This window comes from Tachysurus fulvidraco, chromosome 1 (genome assembly GCF_022655615.1).
Source record: "Tachysurus fulvidraco isolate hzauxx_2018 chromosome 1, HZAU_PFXX_2.0, whole genome shotgun sequence".
NCBI lineage: Eukaryota > Metazoa > Chordata > Actinopteri > Siluriformes > Bagridae > Tachysurus > Tachysurus fulvidraco.
Window position 1 is genome coordinate 18,449,957 of NC_062518.1, and position 11,262 is coordinate 18,461,218.

Genomic DNA, 11,262 nt, shown 5'->3' on the forward strand with positions numbered 1-11,262 from the left:
CTCATGTTCACATTCCTATCAGCTGCAGATAAATATATCAGAAAGCTACGTACACACGATTGATCATCATCAGCACTAACAGTGAGGAGGACATCTCAGCTTCTGCTCTTCACCTCCACAAGCCACGATTACAGGGTTATTCAGCAGGAAGCAGCGTATAGACACACGTTACAGTAGTACAATAGATAGTCAGAAGAAGGAAAAACGGGTTAGAAACACTTCCTGTTCAAGAGGAAACACCTGACGCTACTGTCATCAGGACAATTAGAAGATCTAGAGGAACATTTTAGACTAGGCTTGAGTTCTGTTCGGTCTCTCTGTCTCTGTCTCTCTCCCTCTCTCTCTCGGTTTCTCTCTGCCTCGCTCCCTCTCTGTCTCTCACTCGTTCTCTCTCTCTATCTCTGTCTCTCTCTCTCTCTTTCTCTCTCCCTCTCTGCCTCGCTCCCTCTCTGTCTCTCACTCTCTCTTTCTCTCTCTCTCTGTTTCTCTCTGTGTCTCTCTCCATCTCTGTGTGTCTCTCACTCTCTGTCTCTTTCTCTCTGCCTCTCACTTTCTCTCTCTCTCTCTCTCTCTCTCACTCTCTCTCCCATCAGATGACGTGGTTTCACTAAATGATGGTATTTGTGTTATTAGATTTAATGCTGCTGAACGCTTCAATATAGCTTCATATTAATAGTTAAAGTGATGAAGAAGATCTGCATCGTTATAATGACGCTGTAAAAAAGACGAAAAAAAACAGGACTAGGAGCAGAAGCGGTGTAGCACTGTTAATAACACGCCCTCGCCAACATCTCCGTTTTAATCAACCCGGAATTTGCTCTCAGAACCCAGAACAAATATCCATGCCATGAAACTTTGGCTTGGAAGTGTAGAAAATTCTGAAAATCGTGTTTTTATTTTTCAATATCAAATGCGATGGAGTATCAAAACGGGACGATAAAAACGTTACTGTAATAGAAGTAAAATCGTGGTCACAAAATACAAACGTGTGCTTGAGAAAAAGTTGTGACTAATTCACTAAAAAAAAAGGAAAAATATCTAAAGTTAATTTTTAGATATTTTTTTTAACTAGTAAATAAAAATGTCCAAAAATTAGAATTTGTATTTTAGTAGTTTGCATGTTAATCTCGTAGGTAAGAGCTCGGACACTGAAGTTTTTTCCAAATATCTAAATTTGTGTTTGAGAGTATTTAAAAAGAGAAAAAACAGGATTTGTAGTAAAACTCTAAATATAAGCGTGAGATCTGTCAGCGTTTGTGTGTCGGATGGAGGGGAAGTGGACGAGAGCGTGTTAAAGCAGTATTGGAACACAGCCTGTGTGTGATTCCTCTAGGCAGTGTTGATGAGAAGGTTGGTTCCTGATGTTGGGATTAATGTCGGCCCTGTTTAGCGCTTCAGTGCAGGATGGCCAGCAGGAGGCGCTTGAAATCCCCGCCGCAGTCCGAGCTCAGAGCGTCCTTCAGCGTCACGTCAAACTTCTCCAGATACATGTCCTTAATGGTCTCCAGGTCCAACTGTACAAAGAACCGGACAAATAAAGCTACAACTCTGACTCCGCCCACCACTTAGTCACATTGACTCTAGAGTTTAGCTAATATTTACTGAGTTTAAATTAACAACAAAAGCACAATCTTATATATAATATCTTCTGACGCAGTTGTACCTCGGAGCGTCCCACTATGATGCGGATCAGCGTGTCCTCGTCCGTCCCTGCGCCCGACATGGCCGCGTTCAGGCGCCGGGCAAAATACAGCTGTGGGTTTTTAGCACAGCGAACTGTTTAACAAACAGAGGATGAAAGTTACACTCCATCACACTAGGGCTGTGTCTTATTGTGTTTTTTACCCTTTTATTAAGGACACAGTGGGACTTTCTGTCCTCTATAAACATCACCGTTAGCTTCATCACACTGAATCACACTGATACTCATGCACTATTCTTTATTGTGTCGTATAAACCGTGTGAGAAGAGAAGCGATGCACTTCAACTGAACAACACCCCTCAACACTCACGCTAAGACGTCTTACACCCGTCTTTTAAATGAACCCACGTTTGAGTGATTTATTTTGTTTTATTTTTATATTTCCGGTTTTGTCAACAACAAAAAAAACATTCATCAGTCGACATTAAAGAACATAGCGTGTATTTGAGACGCATCTTGTGATGTCATAAAGGTGTCATAAATCTTGTGCAGAAATCACTTTTCCCCTAAACGTTGTATAGTGACTCCGCACTCTGTAAGCCACACCCCCTCGGAACACTGACCGTTTCTCAACTGATGACTGTATAATCATCACGTTACCCAGAGTTATGTAGCAGTCCTTTAACGTCCCTGTGGCTTCACTGCTGATAGCATCGAGGATATCTGTCCCAGACATCTACACACACACACACACACAAACACACACACACAATTTACTGAATTATTATTTTATATATACACATATAATTATTTAATTAATTACTGAAACCAAATTAGCCACTTGTGCACCTATCGAGATAGATATTGGTCCAGTGTCCATGGAACTACTTCTTAGCTAGAGCGCTAGTTAGCTAGTATGTAGCTTTCACTTAAATCTCTTTAAAGTCCTCGGGGAAATTGATTTACTTGTATTATATGATGATGATGATGATGAAGAAGAAGAAACAACATAGCCTTTGGCTAGCATTAGCATTGTACGTTACTGCTGTTCCTTCCAACTAACACACTTGGCTGACACGCTGCTTCATTTACCAGCTTGTTTCTATATAAATATGATAAATGGCCAGGATTGTGTTACTCATATGCTTGTGTGTGTGTGTGTATGTGTGTGTGTTTTCCAGTTTTTCTGATTTTTCTCATCCTGGATATGTTTCTGTTGAACATCTGCTACTCTGCTGCTACTCTATGAATGTGGCTGTGCAGCTGGATTGGGTTTCACTGAGCCTCGGGTGTCTGAGTCCTGGATCCATGACAGATATTGTTTGTTAATAATTCTGAATGAACTTTTCTCACAGATTCGTAATATCTGAAGGTGGCCTGAAGCTGCAGGTAGTTCCTGTGAGTGAGGATGTAGGTGAAAGTGGACTCGTCCGTGCCGAAGCGTCCTTCTCCAGCCTAAAGGAGAAGCGATAAAGACCATAAACGTCACGGCTGGACACTGGCGAAATTTCCAGTAGCATGAATAGTACGGATATTTTATATAGTGGATATTTTATCCGAAGACTTTCCTCACAATTGTGTGATTCTCACTTTATTACCCAAATGCACAACACCTCGTGTCATAGGTAAATAAATATCAGGTATGCTGAGTCACCTCGATCAGAGCCGTGGCGTCCTGTTCAGCCAGTTCTTCATCCACGTCGAAACCCTCGTCCCTGCTAGCCTACAGACGTAGGAACGCTTCATTGTGTCATTAATATACATAACGGTGCTCGATATATCAGCACAGCAGCGCTGAGTGATGAAGAACTTTCATATAATTACACAATGAACATTATTAAAGGCTCTACTGAGATAGACCGCTGTTGCTAGGCAACCAGGGAACACAGATAACATACATACTGTACACATGCAGAATATTTTACCTGAAGGAGTGAAATCAACAAGTTTCTCACGTCTCCGCTGGTGTCGTCCTCGATGTCAGCTTCCAGGTCGTGCTCGTGGACTATGTGACGGACGTACAAACACACGGCATCAGTGCGCTCGTCTTTGAGGAAATACGTTAAATTACTAGCGATGGATTTAGTTCTTACCCTGAGCGTACGCCTCCTTAATATTCACAATTTCCTGTGAATGAAATGCGTCACAGTGAGGGGGAAGGTGTATGATGAGGTGATGTGATGGGCCGTATCATACAGAACAAGTTTGAAGGGTTAATGAGGTCCTATAGAACAGAGCACCGATATAATGTGTGTGTGTGTGTGTGTGTGTGAGACCTGGTTTGTGCTGGTACACAGGATCTCCACCAGCACATCCTCGTCTGTTCCGGCTCCCTTCATGGCTCGCCGCAGCTCTTTAGCGGTGTAGACGTGAGGAAGATCCAGCATGGCCATGATGGCTTTCTCAAAACTTCCCGTCAGTTCGCTCTTCAGCACCTCCTCCAGCTCCTGTGGGAAATCAGTTCTGTTCATCTGCAGTGTGTGTGTGTGTGTGTGTGTGTGTGTGTGTGTGTGTGTGTGTGTGTGTGTGTGTGTGTGTGTGTGTGTGTGTGTGTTTGTGTGGGTGTGTTGATTAGTTGCTCATTTTGTACTATTTCAACAAAAATATATATCACTAGATTATTTATACATATGAATATCAATGTATACATTCTCCTGCATGAAGATGATCATATATGGACTTAAAGACACACCCCCATGGTTTTTAAAGTGGAAACGCCCACTTTGTCAATCTTCAACCATATGGTCTTAAAATAGAGAAATATGGCCTTTAAGTAACAAATTTACTGACATTCATATACCGATGTAAAGACAAACCCACATTTCTTTCTACAGACTATAAGACACACCCATTTACTGGTGCACTAACATTCCATATATAGGAAAAATGTCCGGCCCACATTTCTATATATGGCTCAGAGCTGCACCCAGTTCCGTAAAGGGGCTGAAAGCCAAGCCTGCAGACAGATCTGATTACAGTTGACAGCCATTTGTGTGTGTGTGTGTGTGTGTGTGTGTATATATGTGTGTGTGTGTGTGTGTGTGTATGTGTGTGTGTGTGCATCATCATACATCATCATATTTCTCAAGGTACGCTTGTTTAATCTCCATGCGCTGGGCTGACGAGCGGTTAGCTAAGATGGAGATGATGACCTCTTCATCAGTGCCTGCACAAAGCAATGAGACATCACACAGTGTTTCAGTGAAGCCATGCGTCTCAGGTTCGTTATGAGATTGTGTGTGTGTGTGTGTGTGTGTGTGTGTGTGTGTGTGTGTGTGTGTGTGTGTGTGTGTGTGTGTGTGTAAGGTGACATACCCATTCCTTTGCAGGCTTTACGGATCTCCTTAATATCTGCCACCACATCAAAGTCCTCATAGGGAAGGACTGTAGGCTGCGACCAGACGAACACACAGGGTCATGATGCATACATTCAGCACACAGTATCTCATATTCACGACACTCAGAACATTCAGCACACAGTATCTCATATTCACGACACTCAGAACATTCAGCACACACAAAAAGACAAACAAATGGACAAGCTGTCGAATAAACTCAGTGTCGAATAAAGAATTAAAAGTGCTCCAAATAAAAAAAAATTTCCTTCTTCAGTTATTTTTATATTTTTTTTATTTATATATAGTTATATTTATATAATATAGTTATATTTTTATATTTTAGATTTTTAAATTGACTAAAATGAAGCTTGTGACTGAAGGAAAGTTTGTGATTGTTAGATTTATTTGTGAGTTTAATTCATGGCTCGGTGCTGACTCATGATCTGTCTGCTCTGCAGTCACAGCTGGCTCAGGTCCATTAGGTGGAAGAGTGTGTGTGAGTGTGTGTAAATGTGTGTGTGTGTGAGTGCGTGTGTGTGTGTGTGTGTGTGTGTGTGAGTGCGTGTGTGTGTGTGTGAGTGCGTGTGAGTGCGTGCGTGTGTGTGTGTGTGTGTGTGTGTGTGTGTGTGATGAACATGCAGCGGATTAAAACACTTTATATCATGAAACAGAATAAAAAGAACAGTATAGAGAATAATAATAATCATCATCATCATCACCATCATTATAATAATAATAATAATAATAATAATAATAATAATAATAATAATAACTTTCGCGTGATTCAGAGTGTAAGGTAATGTTACAGTTGTAAAGAAAACGCATAAATAAAGAAATCTGTACTTACTTGAACGTTGCCCATCTTTACCCCGAGTGCACGCGCTACCACTGTCACTGCGTCCAGCGCGCACGCTCTGTCCTGCCCAGTCACTCGTCTGACGTCATCTGTTTACCGAACGCCCTTCTGTAGGTTCGGGCAAAATGGCGGCGTGCTTTGCTTTATTGACATTTTCTTTTACATGGGAAACATAATGTAAAATTAACAACTTTATTAATAGTCAAGCTGTTTGTGTTAAAATCATAAATCCACCTAAGGTTGCTATAGTTAAATAATTAATTAATAAAAAACACACTCTCTCGTCTGTATCTCTGACTGAAATAAAGCCAGTGCAGAATATTTATTTGTGCAGAATTGGTGCTGTTTTGCAGATGGACATCATCATGAATGATCAGATATCAAACTGATTTACCCCAAAACCTGGTGGCTTCTGACAGCTAATAATATACATCATTAACTAGATTTGTAAAGTTCGTCGCGACAAACTTTGATGTTGGCTTTGACGGTGCAAGTATTTGCAAAGGCCGGTGCATTTTGGAGGCGAGTGGACAGAAAGATTGTGAAAGCTACTGGACCGCTAGGGTGCCAATACTTTTGGAGGTGATCGGCCATGAGCATGTGACGTGATCCGAATACCCGTGGGGCAGTTCCCTTCATTGTGTTGAGTGTTTTTATTTGTCACATGTCCATGTTGTGCAAATTATTTATTTCGCTACTTTTGGGGGCGGGACTACACGTGAAGTCACGTGATGGGACCAGAATACCCGTGGGGCAGTTCCCCTCATTGTGCTGAGTGTTTTGATATGGCACATGTCCATATTGTGCAAATTTTTAATTTAGCTTGTTTTGGGGGCGGGGCGACACGTGACGTCACGTGACGGGACCAGAATACCCGTGGGGCAGTTCCCCTCATTGTGCTGAGTGTTTTGATATGTGACATGTCCATGTTGTGCAAATTTTCTATTTTGCTTGTTTTGGGGGCGGGGCTACACGTGACGTCACGTGACGTGACCAGAATACCCGTGGGGCAGTTCCCCTCAATGTGCTGAGTGTTTTGATATGTCACATGTCCATGTTGTGCAAATTTTTGATTTCGCTTGTTTTGGAGGCGGGGCTACACGTGACCTCACGTGACGTCATGTGACGTGACCATAATACCCGTGGGGCAGTTCCCCTCATTGTGCTGAGTGTTTTGATATGTGACATGTCCATGTTGTGCAAATTTTTGATTTCGCTTGTTTTGGGGGCGTGGCTACATGTGACATCACGTGACGTCACGTTACGTGACCAGAATACCCGTGGGGCAGTTCCCCTCAATGTGCTGAGTGTTTTAATATGTCACATGTCCATTTTGTGCAAATTTTTGATTTCGCTTGTTTTGGGGCACGGCTACACATGACGTCATGTGACGTGACCAGAATACCCGTGAAGCATTACCCCTCAATGTTCTGAGTGTTTTGATATGTCACATGTCCATGGTGTGCAAATTTTTGATTTTGCTTGTTTTGCGGGCGGGGCTACACGTGACGTCACGTGATGTGACCAGAATACCCGTGGGGCAGTTCCCCTCAATGTGCTGTGTGTTTTGATATGTCACATGTCCATGTTGTGCAAATTTTTGAATTCGCTTGTGTTTGGGGGAGGGGCTACACGTGACGTCACGTGACGTCACCAGAATACCCGGTGGGGTGCCAATACTTTTGGCAAAATTGGCTACTGAGGGTTTGGACATTTCATGTCAATACTGCAGTCATTATGGGATTCTACTTATTATTATACTGCATGGATCACAGAGAGAGAAGCCGTGCCTGAGCTCTGCGCACGCTGTGTGTGTGAGAGCTTAGAGGAATTTTCGGAATTCCCCTTCAAGTCTATGGGATGTTCGATCGTCGACTACCGGAAAACCGAAAATTCCGTCGGAAGTCCGAAATAAAAACTTTGTTTGGAGTAAGATCCTAAAGAACCTGTCCGAGCTCGGTGTAAATCGCTCGAAAACTTGCAGAGTTATAAACCTCAAAAGTTTATAATGGAAGTCTATGGGAAAAAAGGCCCGTGGGGCAGTTCCCCTCAATGTGCTGTGTGTTTTGATATGTCACATGTCCATGTTGTGCAAATTTTTGATTTCGCTTGTGTTGGGGGCGGGGCAACACGTGACGTCACGTGACGTGACCAGAATACCCGTGGGGCAGTTCCCCTCATTGTGCTGAGTGTTTTGATATGTCACATGTCTATGTTGTGCAAATTTTAAATTTTCACGTGTCGTCACGTGACGTCACGTGATATGACCAGAATACCCGTAGGGCAGTTCCCCTCATTGTGCTGAGTGTTTTGATATGTCACATGTCCATGTTGTGCAAATTTTTTATTTCGCTTGTTTTGGGGGCGGGGCTACACGTGACGTCACGTGGTGTCGAGTGACATCACCAGAATACCCGGTGGAGTGCCAATACTTTTGGCAAAAAGTGGCTACTGAGGGTTTGGACAATTCATGTCAATACTGCAGTCATTATGGGATTCTACTTATTATACTGCATAGAACAGTACAGTAATTCTTAATGTTGGATGTATTGTGTGTGTGAGAGCTTAGAGGACTTTTTCGGAATTCCCTATTCAAGTCTATGGGATGTACGACCGTCGACTACGGGAAAACCGAAAATTCCGTCGGAACTCCGGAATAAAAATTTTGTCTGGAGTAAGGTCCTAAAGAACCTGTCCGAGTTCCGTGTAAATCGCTTGAAAACTTGCCGAGTTATAAACCTCAAAAGTTTATAATGGAAGTCTATGGGAAAAAAGGCCACTTTGAGCTTCCGAACCGGGAATGCCGGAATTCCGATTGCTTAGAAAAATAGAAGCAAACTTCAGACCAGGGTCTACGACATATCCGAATTTGGTGCATGTGGCTCGAATGCTCTAGGCCGCATTTTTAAAAAAAAAATTTTGTCTAATAATAATAATAATAATAATAATAATAATAATAATAATAATAATAAGCTTATAACGGAAATCAGAATGTTGGCTTCTACAAAGCCAACATAATTAAAGTGACGTGACGTGACATACGGCTAAGTACGGTGACCCATACTCAGAATTCGTTCTCTGCATTTAACCCATCCAAAGTGCACACACACAGCAGTGAACACACACACACCGTGAACACACACCCGGAGCAGTGGGCAGCCATTTATGCTGCGGCATTTATGCTGCGGCTGCCCGGGGGGGAGCAGTCGGGGGGGGTTCGGTGCCTTGCTCAAGGGCACCTCAGTCGTGGCCGGCCCGAGACTCGAACCCACAACCTTAGGATTACGAGTCAGACTCTCTAACCATTAGGCCACGACATGACCCCAAACAAGTCTCCAAACCAACACAGACATTTCCAGTGTTTATTCACACTGTTTATTTACACTCTATATAAAGCCCTGATTCAAAACAGGGGTCTGAATTTCAGTCGCGTGACTCCGAAAGGAATGGAATGGAATTTAATTTTACACAAACTCTCTTTGTTGGGATGAAATAGTTCCGACCCCCCCTCCCACACACACACACACTCTTTTCTCTCTCTCTCTCTCTCTCTCTCTCTCTCTCTCTCTCTCTCACTCACACACACACACACACACACACACACTTATCTCACACACACTTATCACACACACACACACACTTATCTCACACGCACACACACACTTATCACACACACACTTATCACACACACAAACACCCAAACTTATCACACACAAACACACACACACACACACACCTATCAGACACACACAGTTACCACACACACACACACACACACACACACACACACACACACACACACACACACACACACACACACACACACTTATCAAACACACACAGTTATCACACACACACACACGCAGTGTCAACCTCTGTTCACGTGATTACTACATTATGTCATCTATAAATCATCTGAAACAATAAAATTATTATTTACTTTTTAGGACAAAGATCGAACCAACAGTGAACTTGATTTAATTAAAAAGTATAACTGTATAATGTCCAACAATGTTTGCTGATATATACACATTTTCTCTATTTTACAATTAAAACAATCTCTCCATAGCATTTTACTATTAATGACATTCATTACTGAACAGAGCTGTAAGACTTCAGATAGATTTGATTAGTTTAGACTTTTCATAAATGTTGTACTTATATTCCCTGAAATAAGCATTTATTTAAATGTAATATAGTTTTATTAATTTTGCTGTAATTTGCTGTAATTTTGGTTGAGTAATTTTATTCAGTTATAGTTTTGCTAATTATATTTTAATTATTATATTATATATTATATTTTGTAATTTGTTTAATTGACTGATAATGAATGTACATAATTATATATTTTTGTATGACTATAAGAATATTATCATTGATATTCGTTTTAAATGTACAGATGCAATAAATAAAACCTTTTCAAAATAAGCACGTTATTACATTTAAGGTGAGGTCTCCGATGTTTGAGAAATGCTTCAGAAAACTGAGTCGGGCCGACAAACTAAACAGAAATCAAAACAAATGTGTGGCCAATGAGCAGAAAGGGGCGAGTCTTGTCAATATGGGCGGAGAGAGTGTTCAGTGCGCATGTGTGACATTAGCAGAAAGCGGTTTTAACATCGACATGGAGGATGAAAGCAAAGAAAGAAAGTGAAGAAAGGCTTACGATAAGGCAAGAAGTAGAACGTGTTAATATAGGATCAGCTTTCCAGCGCTGGAGAGAACTGAAGGAGCAGGAAGTTGGCCACATATTCACAGGTTGGAGTTTCCCGAGTCAGTAACTCCAGAGCTAAACGCTGTTACTACACAAATAACACCTCTTTTCTATCGTAGTAATGTAGAGAGGCAGCTACAACCGCGTTTTGTGTAGTAACAGCGTTTAGCTCAGGAGTTATTGACTCGGGAAACTCCAATCTTTGAATATGCAGCCGACTTTACTTAAGACGCCGAGGCGCTTTTTTCCTTCTCGATAGGTGAGTAACGTTGGTTTTGCTTTGTTACACAGAACTAATATATGCCTTTGTCCTTTACATGATTATGCTTGTGTGTCATTTTTGCTTGTTTGTTTATCTACAATCGTATTGTTCTTCCCTTCAGCTATGATAAAGACGTTTCTTTCTGTTAGTCGCCTGGGTTACGTATGTATGTGTGGGCGGAGCTATAAATACAGGGGTGGGACCCGTTTGGGTTAGGGGCGTGTTTGTTTTGGTGATTTTGTACGTCAACATTGGCTTTCAAACAACGTACACCCCACCTTTAAAACATGTAGAAATGGCTGCGTGATACTTTGGCCACATACCAAATTCATATATAGTGCACTAACTATACGCCGTTAATACGTGATATCAGACCCTACCAAGTGCTCTAATGTAGTTATTAGTTAGCTATATTACATGCAGCCCTGCGTACTTGGCGCATGCGCACTA

At 41.8% G+C, this 11,262-nt stretch overlaps 1 protein-coding gene across 2 annotated transcripts; it reads right to left on the reverse strand.

The window, feature by feature from the left end:
- Nucleotides 1-1,026: 1,026 nt before the first annotated feature.
- Nucleotides 1,027-5,927, reverse strand: anxa13l (annexin A13, like). Of its 2 annotated transcripts, none has more exons than XM_027153505.2 (11): nt 5,828-5,927; nt 4,958-5,033; nt 4,714-4,808; nt 3,919-4,113; nt 3,736-3,769; nt 3,568-3,647; nt 3,297-3,365; nt 2,996-3,097; nt 2,303-2,378; nt 1,664-1,776; nt 1,027-1,514 (listed from the first exon to the last, which is right to left on the reverse strand). In XM_027153505.2, exons 1-11 carry the CDS (start codon nt 5,840-5,842, stop codon nt 1,395-1,397), a joined length of 975 nt encoding a protein of 324 aa, XP_027009306.1. In that variant the 5' UTR covers nt 5,843-5,927; the 3' UTR covers nt 1,027-1,394. The 2 variants fall into 2 exon arrangements, with proteins under 2 accessions (XP_027009306.1, XP_027009307.1); XM_027153506.2 differs by having other exon boundaries at nt 3,919-4,089; nt 5,828-5,924.
- Nucleotides 5,928-11,262: the final 5,335 nt, after the last annotated feature.

Bases quoted from the DNA above. Each gene is read 5' to 3' on its own strand.
- anxa13l (XM_027153505.2), bottom strand. The intron at 4,114-4,713 runs GTATGATGATGC...CACACACTGCAG, and splicing joins ACCTTGAGAAATATGATGAT to ATGAACAGAACTGATTTCCC. The intron at 1,515-1,663 runs GTACAACTGCGT...TTCTTTGTACAG, and splicing joins TCATAGTGGGACGCTCCGAG to TTGGACCTGGAGACCATTAA.